Here is a 19,157-nt window from a genome sequence, read left to right on the forward strand (position 1 = left end):
AGAGGAAGCAGGAAACTGACGCTTCCAAGAGAACTTCCAGCAGCTTTGGGTAAGCAGCCGCAGATTTGTTTGTCCCGTCACTCCTGGTTTTGGAAGTTTAAATGTGTGGGTGTGAAAACTAAAACCAATTCCTCCTTTCATCAGAACTACATTGAAAAGAAGGAGAAAAAGAAGAAGAAGAAAGGGGTCTGGAGCAGGATTCTAAAATTTTGGAAAAAGTGAACCCCAACTCTTTTCCTTGCTTCCTGCCCTCAGTAGTTTTCCACTCTACCTGTCAGCCACTCCCACCTCATCAGGCCAACTCCACTCACCTGTCGGCTCCGCTGCAGCTCATCCCAGACCTGCCTGTCTTCATCCTGCCCGCCTCGCCTGTTCCCCAGGAAACCTGCCTGCTTCCTGTCTCCGACCACGCACTCTGCCTCCGTGGCTCCAGCTATAATCTGCTTCCCCGGCTTCGACTCCTCTGCCTGGCCTCGACTCGTCTGCCGCTCGCCCCTCATCGGTACCTCTGCCTTGCCGCCCGGCTCTGGACCCCTCCCCTCGGCCGTTCCACCAAGAGTAAATCCATTCCCTTCCCCTAATCCTAAACCCAGAGGCTCCTTTTGGGCCACTGGTCTGAAGAAGACTGTTTCCTGAAATCACGGGGCTTCATAAATGCAGAAGTTGTCCTGGAAAAATGTTCTATGTATCTAATGGCTTTTAGTTTTGGGGGATTTTTTATGCTGAAGTAATTCACAACATAATTGTGGGATCCTAAAGTGAGTTTTTCCATTAATATTGTAATTCAATAATTTCAGACAGCTCAAATTATTTGCATCCTTATTTAAAAATGTAAAAAATGCAAACACTCTTTGAATCCAGCAGAAGATGAAGGTGTTCACACCCCCATGTGTATCTGCTTTCATTTATTTTATGCATTCTGTCATTTTTGCCATTTTCTGTTATAATTAAAATACATTGATATTTTATTGTGCTAGTCATTTTACCATTCAATCAGTGCATCCTTTTAAGTCCATCTCCAGCAAATGAATAATTACCACAGAGATTCGACTGAATATTGAAGGGGGAAAAAAAGGTCACATGATCCTAATTTTAAAAATATTCCACTAAACAACTTAATTGGTTGCCCCCATGATTGTTTCTAAGCTGACTATAGATACACTGATCAGTACCGCATTACAGTTTATTCTTGTACTCAAGATTTGTTGCACTCTACAGCATTTAATGTACACAGGATAAAGGTAGAGACTACACTGTAGTACATGCATGATGACATCACACTGTGAAATCTCTGGTGTGGACGTTCCATTGTTCCCCTGCAGGTTCCCCCTCAGACACAGAAAAGTGTCCCAAGGAGCACAGAGGCAACACCCATCAGGCAGCTGATCTTCAAACCAACCATCAGAAAATAACGCTGCAGTAGACGACTGTTCAACGTACGATCACAACAGTTCTTAAGGCAGAAACATCTTGGAGAGGAAGATGAAGGATGAAGCAACAATGAGGCTCAATTTTGGAGAGGAACGATGAAGGCGTTTAACGTAACGTGTTTTAAATGATCAGGTAGTGTGTTGTTCTTTCCTGTCTGTTCAACCAACACATGAATGTTAATCTTGTAAGATCATCATTTCATAACAAATCTTAATTTACTGTATAAGAAAAGATATCTGTAAATAATAATTTTTAAAAAAAGCACCGACATGGTACTGCAAAAACTTTCTCCTGTCATGCTAACTGCTTTAAAGGGGCATCATGGGAAATGATGTCACATGATCATATCAGCCACACCCACATCTGTACAATAAAGCAGATTCAATGCCTTATAAATTGATTATTTAACTGGTATGGTGATCTTAGACTATTTTTGTCAAAATAGGGAATAAAATTGAGTTTGGCACAAAGTCTGGGGGAGAAGGAACAGAGCGCAGATCTTCTAAAGGCGGCACGTGAAGACAGTCATCATAAAACAAACCACTGAACAATCATTGACTGCATACGTGAATTTAAAAATAATAAAAGGAGCCCCACAAAACTGCACAGCTTTAATATTCCACCTTTTTCTCAATCTCTTGGCAGCTTGTGTCTCCAGTCTGAGGGGGCCGAAGACACGTCACATGATTTTTTGTGCTTGTTGCGTCATGTGTGAGTTGGTTTGGAGCAAAGTTTTGTGCCATCGGGGAGGACGGAGATGATCCCTCCATCGCGCGGCCACCGTGAATATCATATAAAAATGTATGGCGAGAGTTCCAAAAGTGAGGTCAAGGGAGGAAGCAGCACCTGCTCTCACGTTGTGAAGAACTCGAGCCACGCTGACCCAAATATTCCAGCAGATATATGCCAGTTTTAGTCCCAGCCATCACAGCCTTCACTGCAACGATCACGGTTTACTTTTCCTTCATCTCCACTTCCATGAATGGGTCTGTGTATAATTACTTGGTGTCTTACAGTTTCATTGTATTGACTGACTGTAAAAATATAGTTATGCTGCTCTATTACCCATAATAACTGACCAGATGCACTTTTATACAGCAAGTTCCTGTTTGGTATGGCTTGCAAACACGTATCTGTGATGGAGAATGCGTTCTCAACACTGTTGCTGTTGTATTAAGTTGGTTTTAATGGTCCGTTAGGTTCTCTAAACTTGACTGACACGCTCATCGCCACCACATGGCAGCACTCACACTAGGATTCAGTGGCTTCACTTTGGTAGCGCAGGCGTGAGAGGCTCGTCGTCCATCCTCACGTTAGCGGTGGCAACAAGCGACTGATTTTCTTTGATAGGAGTATAAACACAGGCAGGGCTGTGGTTGGCTGCAGCCTGCAGGAGCTCTTCACCATCAGGGCTGCAGGCCATTTGTACAGAGCGCTCAGATCATGGTAGTATTGTGCCGTTTGAGCTGGAAGCAGCAGGAGGAAGATCACATTTAGATCTCCTTGATCGTCCGTTCAGAGGGCCGGTACTCCTCCCTGCCTTTAGAGGAAGACAGGTAGAAGGACTGGGTCTTGCGTTTTAGGCGAGCTCGCTTGTTGGCCAGTGACAGGCTGTGCTTGCTGGAGGCGATAATGTCAGTGATGAACTTCTTGCAGTCCACACACACCTCCATGCTGGCCCAGTCTTCCGTCATCTCGGGAGGAAGCTCCAGTTCATCGTGAGATTTGAGGGAGCCGTGTTTTGATAACCTACAGGGAAGAGAGAAAAGGGATTAGAACACGTCTTTCTGCATTGAGCTGCTGGACATGTGTTGCAAGTCTGTATGGCAGCTTGTTAACTTTTACTGTCATTTATAAACATACTGTAGTGATATTTGAATCCATTTAATTGTGATGTACAGCCTGAGCAGCTGTGGGTGCTGCTCTTACTTGGACATGGTCTTCTGAATGCCATGGCGCTGTTGGCTCGTGGAGGATTTCTCAGATTTGGCAGCACCTACAGATCCAGTGGGTTTTCCAGCTCCTTTAGATGCTTCTGTTTTGCCTCCTTTGAATGTGCTCGGCTCAACATGGTCTCCAAGTCCTGGCAGACCAGACCCTCCGGCCGAAGACAGCGCCTGCCCGACGGCAGCGATGGCGCCGAGCTTGTCCCTGGGCAGAGTTTTTGTCGAGCCAATGGAGTAGATGGGTAAGCTGGAATAAGGTTTAGACGGGAGCCGCATCTGTGAGACAGGGGAGAAGAACCAGAATGACAACTGAGTAGAAGGAATATGAAGAGGATCACCACTGGACATGGATCCCAGTTAGAACAAGATTTGCAAAACAAATAATAACCAACACACCTTTTTGCAGCACTGTGAACACACAGGCCTGTAAGGAAAAGGGAAGAGACGACAGGATGCAGAATTAGACTATTTTCATCATTATTTGCGTCTTTGAAGGTTGACAATAATCTGAAATGTGTTACTTTTTGCAGAACTGGCAGATGTAGGACCACGTGAAGAGGGAAAACCTCTTGGTTCGACAACAGAAGCAAAGCTGCGGTTAAAAAAAAGCATAAACTCAATGATGAAGAAAACAATTCAAACTCTGCTACAAGCACGAGTGTCATTAAAAACCACCTTTCCCTTCTTCATGGCGTTGTAGACGTCTTTGTACTGCTGGAACTTCTCCAGCTCTGCCTTCACCAGCACCTGTCTGATGTGCATCACCTCCTCCACGGTCAGGGACAGACACTCCACAGGGAAACAGAACTCCTCCTGCACCGACACACACAGTCATCAGATATGCCTCCAATTTCACCCAACCAGGACAGACAGCAGCTGAAAGCCCCCCCCTCCTGCTCACCAGCGACTTCGAACTCTGCTTGGTGGGCGGCTGAAACTGGCGGACGTTGGTCGGGGTTTCTTTCTCGATGGAGTGCCTCCTCTGGGGGGTCTGACGCCTCTCCGGCTGGGGTGTCGAGGAAATGGGCAGGAACATGGGGGGGGCTGGTGTTCAAAGGAGGACAAAATAAAATCTTCAGAATGAATTTTATGGCAATAAATTTTAGGTTTTTAACAGTTTCTAGTAGAAGATAAATGCTAATATTTCAGGCTAATTGTGTAAGCATTTTCTTTCTGATTGCCTTAAATCATGTCTACGGACTGTAACGGCCTGTATACACACTTTTCTTCCCCACTGCTGACTCTGGGGACGTATCATCCATCAGCGATGTCGCCACGCTGGAGCTGCTGACTGATGTGCGTCCTAAAAACTCATCCTGGATTAGAAGCACAAACATTTTGACCACCTTTCACTCGGCGCAGCCGACAAGCAAAAAACAGCCCCAAAGGCTCAAACTTGGACTGACGTCAGAGTCGGAGCTGTCCAGCTCGGCCAGGCTGGGAGCCTTCAGGAGCTTCTTCCTCTGGGGTACTGACTGAGACCCGGAGGGTTCCGCCAGAGAGGACACATTGGCCAGGGAAAGAGTGCTGGACGTCCTCCTGCCCATGTAGGGACTGAACTCATCTGCAGAGACCCACATGGCAAAGGTCAGCAGACAAAGGAGGAGGAAAAAACTCAAGATGAATCTTAAACATCTCCTCATATAAACTGTTCCTCTAAAGTAGATGGTTCTTTTTTTAGCCTCTGGAGAGAAGCAACTTTCCAAATCTAATTCGATGTGATGTCAAAGATTCCGTGTATATGAGGAGGTTTTAGATCCACCTTAATGTTGGAGAAGGATGAGGCAGGGTGAGTTAAGCTGGTCTGGGGGGAGGCAGCCTGGTGTTACACAGAGCATGGATGCCTGATGAAAACTCCACAATAGAACTATTGGAAATGACCTTTTCTCTGCAAAACTAGAGTGGGCCTGAATCTCTAACAGGTCAAATTCCAACTGGCTGAAGCTGGTGCTGGTGCAAAATAATTTGTAAAGAGGGTTTACACAGAGGTGGGGAAAGTGCTGGAAGTGACAGATCAGAGAGTTTCCCTTCTTCGCTCCTGTCCTGGACTCAGTATGCACATATTACATTGGTTCACAGCCAAGGAAGCAGACATACAGGACCGTGAGGTTATGGGTCAACAAGGCCCTTCAAGGCAGGGCAGCTCATACTTTACCTACTCCAGTGCGGAACAAATCCTGTGGCATACTGCGAGTAAAGCCAAAACCTGGAAGGGGACACCTCCTTTATTAAGATCACAGGATTACCTCATTTGTCTCATTACCTCACGAGCCTCATTTATCCCCCTCAACCCAGGACTTCTACTGTGGACCTTCACGTCTGCACACATACAGACTCTCTGAAGCATGAATGAATGGGTGTGAGGCGCTAAATGATGTGAGGATACACAAGCCTCGGCAGGAGGAACAGGACTTTGATTGGCCGCCTCAGCAGAATTCACTTATACTCATAGATCATACATCCAGATATAACGTGAAGCAGATCAGCCTCTGCTCTGATCCATCTGCACACTAATTAAACTCTGCAAAGTCACTGGGGTCACAATAAAAGTCTTCTGCTGATGATTCTTGAAGGCTCTTTGGTGGCTTTGCTGCCTGTGCACATTTATCACCATGCCAAGCAAAAAAATGAGCACAATTTTATACTTCCTCAGTTATTCTGGGCCGCTCGCAGGTTGCTGAAGACTGAAAATAGCAATAAAAATACCATCATGTCTAATCCTCTTTATGAAGCTTGCTTTTCCTTACTGGTTTTTTTTTGGCGTACTGTACTATGATTTTTTTCCCAGGTTCACCAACTGACTGTCAGGTCAGTCGACCTTTAACGGGCTCCTCCAACTTGACCGGTGTGTCACATCAGCCGACCACCAACCACAAATGGGGAGCGTTCGAATGAATGATCGATGGATGGATGGCGAGCGCGGGCTCAGACAGCAGACCACAACGACGGTAGGGGGGCATAAAAAATAAGGGAGCAGAAGTCAGGTAAGCAGCGGTGGGGGGTGCACTTTACCTGACGCGTCAAAACTGAAAGACATGCTAAGTGGGCGAAATACTGCAACGAGAAACAGCCATGGCATTTGACGGTTATCGACTGGCATCAAGAGGTTAATCACACCGGTTTGAGCTTTTTATCCCATAAACCTGCTGCCTGTACTGGACAACGTGCATGCAGGTGTGTGACGTACATGTTACAGCTTTGAAAATAACTGGTATCACTAGAACTGAAACCATGTCCATCTGCCACTTTTAGCAGTGTACACAAAAGGGATCCAATTGTAATTTAAGCACTGCTGGACATTTTTACAAAAGCTTGTGTGTTTAAGTCCACGTGTGCACGTGTGTGCGTTCGTACCCAGCTTTGCCCTGCGCATCTCGCCCGGCGACACGGGCCTCAGCTTCCTCTCAGCTTTGATTTCCTCCAGGATGCGTTCGTGCAGCGTGGGAGGAGGCTGCGTCTGAGGCTTCAGTTTGCGAGCAGACACCTGCGACAGGGAGCACGTGCACAATGTTGCATGAGCGCCACCGGCTGCGTCTGTCATCAGATGTGTATCAACAAGCAACCCGAGAAAGTTAAAAGCGAGCGTTTCTTCTTTATAAAGGGAAGCTTACAGGGTTGAGTGGAGGTCTTGAGCGGATGAATTCCAGGATAACTTCATGGGCACTCTTCTTCAGCCGAGGAGGGATGTCTCCATTCACCTTGACAACACAACAGAAATACAATATCTTATTTCATCTTTCTGATGTGGATCAATGTGTGACGGACAGAAATGTTCATGGTGTTTATATCTATCAATATAGAACACACTGAGCTTTTTCTAAATGTTGAATAAAATGAAGTTAGAGCAACTGAGTGGGACCACAGACGCTTCAACAAGACAGGAAAGTCAGAAAGTGCTTTCAGTTGATGTGTCGTAGGCACATTGGGGGTAGATTTCTGATGACTTAATTGCTGACATAAATATTCAACTAAAAGATTAAATACAATTGGAGAAACAAACAACAACAAAACTAGCATTCCCACTAACGTTGCTGTTACATTGGCTGGTTCTACAGAACACTGTCTTTGATGTGCTCTGATGATGAATGGTTCAAGGCGGGCATGTCCAAACCCAGTCTTTGAGGGCCACAATCCAGCCGGGTTTTCTATCCCACTGAATGCATTTCCAGCCTGGTAGGACAGAAAACCCGGCTGGATGTGGCCCCCGAGGACTGGGTTTGGACATGCCTGGTTCAAAGCCTGACAAAAAAGGACATTAAAGGCACAACATCAAAGCCTAAAACTCTAGTCCTAAACATAAATCCTAATATACTTAAACTATCTACTTGTGTTAGTGAAACAGCATAACAGCATAACATAACAGAAGCTGCTAAAGTGATCTACATTTTAAACAAAAAAGTAAGAACAGGAAGACCAATGGAGAAGATACAGGAAGAGAACAAAAAGCTGCTGAGGTCAGTGACGGAGCTTCAGCATGAAGTCAGGCAGCTAAAAGAACAGCTGGCTGAGAAGGACGAGCAGTTGAGCCGGAGCACCAAAAGGCGCCAGATAAGAACAGTGGCTCATATGGACACCCTGACCCAGCTGAACCAGGCAAGGGCTGATCTCACAGTCAGCCAGAGAAGTGCTCTGATCTGGAGGAGAAGTTGCTTAGTGGAACCAATGACAGCCACCAGAGTCCGGAGCACGGAGACCACGTAGAGCTCTCCAAGAAAGAAGAGGCTCTGAAAGTGCAATTCTCAGAAAAAGAACAGCAGATGGAGGCGTGGATGAGGCAGAGGCTCATTGGCGTGCAGGAAGAATTCCAGAGGAAGCTCCTGGAGGAGAAAGAGAAGGACCAGCGTGAGATGCGTGAGAGAGAGGAGAGGCTGAGACAGCAGCTTGAGAGAGGGATGAGGGAAGAGAGGGACGACTGCTTGAAGAAGCAGCTGACCACGTTGATCGAGTCCTGGCAGACCGAAGCTCAGCGGTGGAGAAACACCAGTCGGAGCTGGAGGAGAAACTCCACGAACAAGAGACCCTGCGCAAACAGCAAGAGGAGGAGAGGAAGCAGGAAACTGAGCGCTTCCAAGAGAACTTCCAGCAGCTTTGGGTAAGCAGCCGCAGATTTGTTTGTCCCGTCACTCCTAGTTTTGGAAGTTTAAATGTGTGGATGTGAAAACTAAAACCAATTCCTCCTTTCATCAGAACTACATTGAAAAGAAGGAGAAAAAGAAGAAGAAGAAAGGGGTCTGGAGCAGGATTCTAAAATTTTGGAAAAAGTGAACCCCAACACTTTTCCTTGCTTCCTGCCCTCAGTAGTTTTCCACTCTACCTGTCAGCCACTCCCACCTCATCAGGCCAACTCCACTCACCTGTCGGCTCCGCTGCAGCTCATCCCAGACCTGCCTGTCTTCATCCTGCCCGCCTCGCCTGTTCCCCAGGAAACCTGCCTGCTTCCTGTCTCCGACCACGCACTCTGCCTCCGTGGCTCCAGCTATAATCTGCTTCCCCGGCTTCGACTCCTCTGCCTGGCCTCGACTCGTCTGCCGCTCGCCCCTCATCGGTACCTCTGCCTTGCCGCCCGGCTCTGGACCCCTCCCCTCGGCCGTTCCACCAAGAGTAAACCCATTCCCTTCCCCTAATCCTAAACCCAGAGGCTCCTTTTGGGCCACTGGTCTGAAGAAGACTGTTTCCTGAAATCGCAGATCACATCCGAATTTGCTACTGTTTTTGCTGTTTTGCTGCTGACCAATTGATCCTGAGCTCAAGTGTACTGCTGTTGGGTCCATATCCACCCCGTCACACAACTCTTACATCACCAAAATATAATCGTCTATTCTTTGACCCATTGTCAGCATTTCCTGAAAATTTCAGTAAAAACTGTTCAGAACGTTTTGAGGTATTTTGTTCACAGACACCGACTGTTGTATGACCTCTTTGGTGGAAGTAATAAAACAAAACTTTCTGAGGCATGAACACACACACACACACACACACACACTGACCATGACTTTTCGCAGTTTGTAGCGTCTGGACCTGATGTCGTCCATCAGCATCTCGTAGGGGGTGAGCTGGAACTCGATGGGCAGAGGGTTGTACTGGCGCTCCTGCACCTTCTTCAGCTTGACTCCATCCCGCAGGTTCCTCATCACCTGGACCCAGCACCGAGCCTGATGGTGTGTGGGGGGGTAACATGGATGAGAGGGGGAGCTGCTGAGCACTACACGTTTGAATGAATGACCACACAGTGATCGAAACAACTGACTTGGGCTAAAAAAAATCTATTTTCTAAACGAATTTTGGCGGCGGCCTGGAGACCTACCCAGTCAGCATTCTGCAGCTCGTTCAGGTCTCGGCCAGGTTCTCCTGATGACTCTTCCTCCATTTTACGGAGGTTCTGGATGTGAGAGATGGAGATTCAATATTTTAACGCCCAGGAAATGAAGGAGCTAAAATGAAATATGAAGCATTTTTCTCCGACAGGAGCAACATCTCGTTCGACATGCATCCAATGCTGGAGGAAGGGGAAGGTCACTTCCTGGATTTGATTTGACAACAAATGTATCAGGTGACATCACAGCAGGGCCGTCTCAGGCTTTGCTGTGTAAAATGATGGGGGGTTGCTTGAACGGTCGTCCACGGCAACAGCTGAGCATGTGTCTGGAGTCAGAGAACAGCAGAAGATGTCTATTGATCTTGAACGCAACCCGTTTTTGTTGGAAGGGAGCGTTTTGTTTTACTCCCATTATATATGACACAGGTCTACGCCAGTTAGCTGTCGGCGTCCATCCTGGCCTCCGTCTGAACCTGAACCTGCACAACATGAGGTCATTAGTGTGTTGCAAAACACTGACAGGCTGACTGACAGCTTCTCTGGGGGGCTGAAAATGTGTTTGACGCTGTTCCTCTGAACATTAAAATCAGATTTCCTTTGTTTTTACATCTCATTCTGTTCTTTGAATTCCACAAAACTTAAATTAGATTAAAGGACAGCATTAAAACACAACTGACTGGGCAACAGCAGACGAGGCGACAGCTCGTTCTTTTAAACAAAAAGAAAATGCGCAGTATATAGGGTATCTGTCATTTCTGTAAAGAAATGCTCATCCGGCTGCAGAGAAAATATAGAAAACATCAATATTTTGGCCTAATCAGTGCATTTCATTTAAATGGATAACGGTGTTAAGGTTACACACAGTTGGTTCTAAAGGTCTCTCCTAGCATTGAAACTGTAATCACAATAGTAACCATGGTGTTGAAAGGGTTCACTGCTTTGTTTTTCAGGTTAAAAGTGTTGTCATCCGTCACACGTCCTCTTCTTTAGCCTTTTCTGCCCCGCAGTGAGTCCTCTCTGCTAACAGAGAGTTACGCAACCGCTCCTCTATTCATTCAGATGCATTACACACTGAAAGGGCATCGGCAGCATCAGTGCATACCAGGAAGGAACCCTGTCGTCTCTCTCTCTCACACACACACACACACACACACGCTTTCTCTCTCTTCTCATGGGAAACGTTCCAAGTCACAGCTGAGCTTCAGACCTTTGCCTGAAAACAACCAAAACACTCCCACATTTTCACGCTCACAGCCCCCAGAATGACGTGCCACACTTAAGGAATTATAACTCACTTTTGTTTGGTATGGTAATGGGAAAACAAATCATTGTGAGGGATTTTTCAGGTTTTTAACTTAATTATAGCCCGTTGCCCATTGAAAATGTCATTTTTAAGACTCTGAGCAGATACAAATTTAGTATAAGCATCAGAAGTGCAGCAGTGGCCTCCGCCTCAACTGTGCGCACACATGACCGGCAAAAGAAAAGCAGAATTAATCCTCTGTGGCATGTAGACGAGTTGAAAACACAGACCGACCTTGCAACAACCAGACCTCAGAGGGATTATGTATCATGTCGTGAGTATCAGCTGTGAGAACCTAGAAGCCCCTGGCAGCATCGGCGTGTCGTCACACACGGCCACCTCAGACGGGAGCATCTGAACAACAACCTGAACCACGTGTGACCTTATTAAATATGAGGTATTCAGCTGTTAAATATCCCGTAGATGATTGGGGTTGGTTATAAATAAGTAACCAAAACCATTTTTGAGGTCGTGTCCATTGACTGTTATATTCAAGGACGTCACCATGGACGCGCCTTCACATCAGCGGATGTTCTCCACTCTGTCACACAGTTAACACAGAGGTCAGCACTTCTCCGCCTCTCTGCCTCCTAACCATCCAGCTCTGTACACTGGAGTTAGGTACACACCATACACGTTTGTTCTCCATTTGCCCAGCACTGATTGCGGCGTCAGGTACAATTAAGAGTCATAACCTCCATTTGCAAATATCAAAACAGCCTCTGACCACGGGGGAGATGAGGAACCCACCTCTTTAGCACTCTTGATCTTCTCCAGGAAGGTGTGCAGCTCCCTGGTTTCTGTGTACAGAGCCCGACACACGGCCTGGTAGTGACTGGTGGCATCTGACAGTGCAGGTAGATGAGATGTGCACAGCTGTGAGAGAGCACACACTTTCAAAACGCACCTCACCTCAATGGCGTTTAAAAGCTGGGTGTTTACATTCACGTTTGAGCTTTATCTTTTCTCGTTCACACTCACAACAATGCTGTTCATCTGTATTAAGGAAGCAAATGCGAGTTAGCGGAGCTACATTGTGACCTCGGTCAGTCTACAGCAGCGACAAGAGTAAAAGAGCAGTGGGTCAGTGGTGGGTGAGAAGTCCTTGGATGACAACAGTAACTGACAGCTAGCTTCTACTACGAGTGTGTGTGTGTGTGTGTGTGTGTGTGTATCTGTGTGTTATCAGGAATGCTAGACTAACGCAATCAGGGTTCGATGTATGCAAAAGATGATGTTAGTTTCCTTTATTACAAGAGTTCAGTACCTGCAGGATGTCTCTGTAGCCACTGGGGATGCTGTCAGACTCATCCTCCATCTATCTTCCTCCGTGGCCTCGTAGCCTTCGTCGGGGCAGGCGTCCCTCTCGGCCTCTACCATGTTGGTCATGAAGGCGATGAGCTCCTCCAGAGGAGCGCTGAGCTCCCGCTCCTCATTCTCCTTCAGCCCGTAATCCAGAGCCTTGTAGATCATGATCCCCAAAGACTCGATCACCTGGAAAAGCACCGGATCAGACGGATCCTCTTCACCTTCTCCGTGCGTTGTGTGAAAACAAGTGTGGATTTGTGTCTTTGTTACGTAAAACGATCCTCTGTCCTGAACAGCTGTGATGTGCCTGACCTCCCGACTCGACCTTTAAGGGAGAACTCCCTCCATCACCCGATTCACGCACGCAAACAGGCTGCCTGAGAGGCTTTGACAGATTCACACTAGAGGCAGATTACTGATCTTGTGATCAACTGACACAGAGCAAAACGGCCTCATGGTTGCACGTCTCACATGGGTTCCTGTGGATACAATCGGCCTTTTAAAGGCCGGTGGGATCTTAGAGTTCAGCCACTACGGCAGAAGCTTTACGATAACTGACGTGAACCAAAGATGGAGGCGTCACCGCCATAATGGTGATGGCTAGTTTTGGGTTTTGAAAAGCAAAACAAAATGGTTTTCACCTGAATCTTGATTTAGCAGCTTTAAGGATTTGTTTTTTGGTATTTTTGCCTTATGTTATTTTAAGACACCTCAACTAGTGAGGCAAGTTCCTCCCACAGCCCTTTCAGAAATCAAATATAATACACACTGACATGGTTCATAACGACCTTAGCACACTGATCAGGTGTGACAAACGTGGACCGGAACGTGTGCATTCATATTCCTCGTCAGCACTAATCAATCAGGTTCGGAGTTCACAAACAGGATTTCACTTCTTATCTGTCCCACTTTGTATACTTGAGGATTGCTGCTGTGAAACAAATCCATTTTATCTGCACTCATTGGCTTTATGCTCAAGACAGGAAGTCTTATGGGCTGCTCCATTAACGAATTTACCGTGCAATAAGATAAATTCTAAAAATATTAATGGAAAACTAAATACATGTGTGTGTGTGTGTGTGTGTGTGTGTGTGTGTGTGTGTGTGTGTCGTGCGTGCGTGCGTGTGCATGTGTCTGTATATAAATATACAAAATACTATTTTAGCTTTGCTGCTTGCAGTTTTTGGCTCTTTCGGTACAGCACATTTATGGTCGATGGAGGCGCCGCCGCCAAAGCTAAACCAAAGAACAAGAGTGGGGGAGTGAGAAGTCACACTGGGGATTATTCTGCAGCTCTGAACACTGAGACAGGACTGATGGGAGAGTTCCAGGGGAGGAAGCCAGACAGCACAGAAACCACCGGAGGAGGGGGGGGGGGTGACCTGAGACACTGGAGAAAATCACTGATCAAAGCAAGGGGGGGGGGGGGGGGGGGGCGACGAGGCGGGCACATCAGGGGGTCAAGGGGGAGGAGACAGGTGAGGTGGGAAACAGAGATCCAGACCAGACCCACCCACCCTCCCACAACACATTAGAGCTGAGGTTCCTGCGGCAGGGAATGGCTGAATGCCACCTCTTTGTCTGGACCACAGTAACTGCAGGCAGCAGGCAGACAGACAGGCAGGCAGGCAGGCAGACAGACAGGCAGGCAGGCAGGCAGACAGACAGCAGGCAGGCAGGCAGGCAGACAGACAGCAGGCAGGCAGGCAGGCAGGCAGCAGGCAGCAGGCAGGCAGGCAGGCAGGCAGACAGGCAGGCAGGCAGGCAGGCAGGCAGGCAGACAGACAGACAGACAGAGGACAGGCAGGCAGACAGGCAGGCAGACAGACAGACAGACAGGCAGGCAGGCAGGCAGACAGACAGACAGACAGACAGACAGGCAGGCAGGCAGGCAGGCAGACAGACAGACAGACAGACAGACAGACAGGCAGGCAGGCAGACAGGCAGGCAGGCAGACAGACAGACAGACAGACAGACAGGCAGGCAGGCAGGCAGGCAGGCAGCAACTGCAGGGAAAATTTAAAAAAGGCGTGGAAATAGTGGCTCACTGCATCAGGCATCATCCTCCACAGTATCTGAGTTAAACTGAAGGGAATCCACTTACCCTAAAATAAATCTAATGAATCAATATGGATAAACAATGCTGCCGGTTGTAAAATATCAGCGGGCCATCGTGGAAGGATGGAGGGCATCCAACAAACCTAACCTGATCAAAAGGATGGTCTGGATAATTGAGTCTTTATCAGTTTAAAAGCAAAATTGTTGGACCTAATAACATTATCTTCACTCCATCTCTAGTGATGCTCAGGAAATTTCTCTGAGAGAGACATGGAGTGCACGTCTTTACATTTTTTCGTGACCAGGCCCAACCTAGAACAATTCTGAGACTACTTGTGAATTGCTCTCTGTTATTTGGACTGAAAACAGGAGAATTACCACTGGGATCATTGACACTGCACATTTGCTCTGAGCCAGAGCGACGTTTACGGCCACATGGAGTCCACACAGAAGTGATGCACAGATAATGTGTGCCAGCGTTGGCTGCCTGTGCTCATCTAGCTTTAAGCTAATTCAACACCGTACACGTGCAGAACGCCTGAGAGGGATTTAATGCTGTCAAGCAGCAAAAAGCTGCCACAACTTAGCAGTTTTTGACAGTGATTTTGAATTGTGAGTGTTCATTTCTAGTGCAAAGCTGCTTAAGGCAGCTTTGTCTATGCAGTTTCACGTTCTCTGCCTGCACAGTCCGTCTGTTATCACAGCCACGTCGCTCCAGAGCCCCTGGGGCAACGACAGCCAGCAAATAATGTGCAGCCCTACGTGAATTATCAATAGTATTGGTGAAATTATCATTTTGGCAGACTCCGGATCCACCACAGAGTACTACTGTAGCACAAAAACAAAGGAACGCTTCCTTTCTCATCACATTCCCACATCAATTATTCCATGGCGTCCCAGCTGTCGCCCAGTCCAGCAACCCTCTGTGAGTTTGGAGGACTCGACGCTGTAATGTGGGCGACGGTTGGAGACGCACAGTGGAAAATGGCAGGTTGCGATACATGCACTACATCCAAAACCCAACTGAAGCTATTTTAAAATCACACTGAAAAGCGAAGATGGATTCTGATCTTGGAATCTCTTATTATTATCAAGATGCTATTAAAAGTCCAATATTGAACTTAAGGTGCCAGCTTATTGGTCCTGTTAGCGGTCTTTATGCAGAGCTAAGCTCATTAGATTCTGGCTCTGGGCAAAACATTTCTAAGGTAGCACGGAGCACAAATCTCTCCAAGCATGTGGTCAGGAAAAACATGGAAGTAAAGCAGATTTACAGCGCAGTTACTCACCTCTGTTGTTGTGCAAGGGCTGTATTTACCTGCAGGGACACAGGAAAGCACCAGTCAGACACACAGCAGCTGTAAGCATGAAGCAGCTTAAACACGTGCCTGATCACAATGTCTGCAGGAAAAAGTACAGCCCGGCTAATGCATCTGAAGGTTGAGGGGAGCGTATGGTTTATGCACTATGGCCTTGTTTGAGTCCTCAGTGCCACTTTTCACTGCAATCTTCAGGGGAAAAGCTCAGTCTGAAGTGTGCCGACGGAAAAAAAGTCAATGAAAATGCCAACAGACGTTTCCAACCAGCCAAGAAAATTACAATAAATCAACCACCTAAAAAAAGTCAGAGGTGATAAGTCTAAGTTTAAGGAGGGCGTGGCTGTACACTGACACATTTTGGATTTTATTATGGACCCCTCTTCTATAGTGAAACTGGGTCGGTGAGTAAAATCCAGTAAAGAAACTGGGCCAGTGTTAATAAAAAATGCTTCTTCATCTCCAGCTGCTGTAGTACGCAGAGAACCTTGTGACCAATGACGACAAAACCCCGTGATTGTGTTCCCTTGAGAAAAGATCCCCCTGTTAGATGTTTCCCCAGCCCAGCTTTTACCTCATGAAGACACATTATGTGAACAAACAGCCTTTTTTGTACTGAAACACGCAGCTCTGCCATCACCAAGGCGTCAGAAGGTCTGAATTCCACGAGGAAGCTTTGTGACACGTCCGCTTACGGACAGTGGCGCTTCTGTACCTGTACAAGAACCGTCGATGGGGAAAACATGCAGCATGCCTCATGGTGATCGGAATTTCCCCCGAGGATCATAAAAACAAACAATAACCTTGTGCTGGATGTTGACGTCTTTCTCTTTCTGGCGTCTCAATAATGGAGCCGAGTCCGTCCATCTGTCGGGAGCCAATTATTACGCCGCTAATGAACGGCTGGCAACGCTCAAACCGTCGAAGTGAGATGTGAGAACATGCCGACATTACGTGAGGGAAGAGCCACAATCCTGCTGCTTTCACAGCTTTAGATGGGAGACGTTACAGTAGCCATCAGAGCGCACCTCTCATCTGGCACTGAGCCTCGAAACTAGATACATTTAAATGTAAAGTGGTCCTTCGGCCACTCCATCTTGTTTGGTTGCTCGTGTCAGGATTGTTCATCTGAAGAACTTTGCCAAAGGACCCACTGAATGTTATTTCCTTTTGTCTGACACCTTTAAGCAGCTCTGGGAAGTCTGCACAGTTAAATAAGAGAGGTATAAAAGCCCGGACTCCACCCCTGTGATGGTTGCCGGCGTGCGCCTAAAAATATCCCATTCATGCGGAGCAACTAGACCTACAGGCCACAGCATCATCATCGGCGTTGTCTTCAGCATCATCATCATCATCATCATCATCATCGCAGCTGTGCCGCTCAGATTTGCTCAGGAAACTTGATTGTGCGACGCACTCGCTGCATTTATTAAATCATAATCCAAACCACTGACTCAGCACGGCCCTGTCTCGCACGTCCAGCGTCCCTGAGGCCGTCCTCTCATCCATCACAGACGAGGACGGAGAGGCTGACAACAGATCTGTGTTACGTGCGTTTTGAACGTGTTTTCACACATACACAAACACACACATACACACACACACACCTATATTTGATCAGACTGCTTTCCTGATAGGATTATACATGCACGTGCCTTCAAAGAGGGGGAAATCAGTGAAAACATCTGGAGAACCATGAGACTGGGAGCAGTGGGGGGTCTCCACTGGTATTCTTTTGTTTACTGGTGATGGGGTCAAGTGTGAAGAAGCCGAACACTATTTTACATCTTGGTGCAAATGAAGCTGGTGGGCATTAGGTTCAAATAAATACTCTCATTATAAGTGCCTGCATGGGCCTTGAAATCCCGGAATATGTGAGGACCACAACAAGAGCTCAGCTCCGTCATGGCCACGATTTCTGTTTTAAGGCGGATTCCCTCTTAATAAGGTTTTACCTTCACAGTCCTGGTGTTCCACCCTCACGGAGCCGTCTTTCTGTATCCCAACATCCCCCGGTCCGGAGATCCTCCTCGGAAGCGCCGCCGAGACGCGCCGGTGGTGGCGGCCGCGGAGGATCTCCTCCTGCCCCGCTGCTCCTTCGCCAGCGTCCGGCAGCACTGGTAACACACGGCCCAAGCCTGCTCCTCGTTGATGGGCTGACTGTAAAGTCTCAAGATGTCCTCCAACGACAGGCAGTCCTCGGTGGGTTCGTTGGGCGAATTCATCGTGTGGTGGCGCCGCTGCTCCTCCCGGTGAGCGGCCGCAGCAGCATCCGTCAGCCCCGTTTGGTCCCCGCGGCGGCGCTCGGCCATCCTTTCATTATGTCAGCGCAGGAGGCCCGATGAAGAGAGCAGGTCCAAGGCCGGAGGACCTGGAGGCATGGAGGCTTCCCTCTGCAGCGGCGGCACCGGGGCTGATTTCCCCGCGAGGGTCACGGATGAGCGGCGGTCATGAGGCGGTGGGGGTGATTATTGCCTTCTTTTGCGTGCGCACGTCTGTGTGCGCTGTGTGCGTGTGTCTCACATCAGCACCGAGCGATCCAGGCGCACTCCTTTATCACATGACTCATAACACAGCAAGTACACACACACACACACACACACACACACGCACACACACACACACACATTAAAAGGCAATTCATTTCAAATGCATATTTATGTCACACTGAGGTAATGCATACGGACAAATACAATATTTGACAAATGTAAATTAAATGGATCACTATTAATTATTGAAACAAATACGGTCGCTGTAATTATTTACAATAATTCTTATATTAAGATTACATATAGATTATATAAGATGTACTACTATAGTCATCTTTTATTTTAGACAGACGGACGGACAGATAGATAATTCCAGATAGTGTGTGTGTGTGTGTGTGTACAGATTTCCCTGAACCAGCCTGTAGCTCTGCATGTGATAAGTCATCACAAGTTTTCACGCTGGATTGTTTTTACTATTCAGACGCTGTCTGCGTGTCCCATTAATCTGCAACTAACTAGTAATTCTAATTTCAATATAAGGGGAAAGACAAACATGTCCTTTTAGATATATTCACACACACCTCCAGCAGATTTATTTGTCCATCAATCATGTTTAATGACTCAATGGATTACACTAATTAGATCTCTTCTGACAGCAAATATACACAACATGAGACAACACACACTCATATAAATGTTTCTTGCACGGCATATGCAAGGATTGATCTTCAAAACATAGATCTGGTTGCCATGGGCACAGGGCCCACGTGAGAAGAGAACCACAGTCCAGAAAATGCAGCGGTGGAAACACACCAGAACTTAGGGAATGTCACAGCCAATGTGCAACTCTGGCCTGACTCCTTTATCCGTTTGTTGCTCCTGAAGGAAATACTAAAAATAAAAGTGTAAACAAATACGATCATTTGTCCTCCCTTAGTGGTAAAAGTGATGTAAGCATTTTCAGCACAAGCAATGAACATGCGGCGCTGT

General features: G+C 47.2%; 1 protein-coding gene across 1 annotated transcript; it reads right to left on the reverse strand.

The window, feature by feature from the left end:
* Positions 1–2,125: 2,125 nt before the first annotated feature.
* Positions 2,126–17,991, reverse strand: LOC101079739 (protein spire homolog 1; the record flags this gene model as incomplete). Its single annotated transcript, XM_029831797.1, is given in 18 exon segments — positions 2,126–3,180; positions 3,361–3,653; positions 3,774–3,801; positions 3,899–3,969; positions 4,053–4,190; positions 4,279–4,421; positions 4,600–4,693; positions 4,784–4,941; positions 6,390–6,431; positions 6,732–6,861; positions 6,989–7,075; positions 9,365–9,529; positions 9,682–9,756; positions 11,747–11,872; positions 12,264–12,313; positions 12,316–12,490; positions 15,652–15,680; positions 17,634–17,991. Coding segments are annotated over 18 exon segments (2,418 nt in total), but the record flags the coding sequence as incomplete, so codon positions are not given.
* Positions 17,992–19,157: the final 1,166 nt, after the last annotated feature.

This window comes from Takifugu rubripes, unplaced genomic scaffold (genome assembly GCF_901000725.2).
Source record: "Takifugu rubripes unplaced genomic scaffold, fTakRub1.2, whole genome shotgun sequence".
NCBI classification, from domain to species: domain Eukaryota; kingdom Metazoa; phylum Chordata; class Actinopteri; order Tetraodontiformes; family Tetraodontidae; genus Takifugu; species Takifugu rubripes.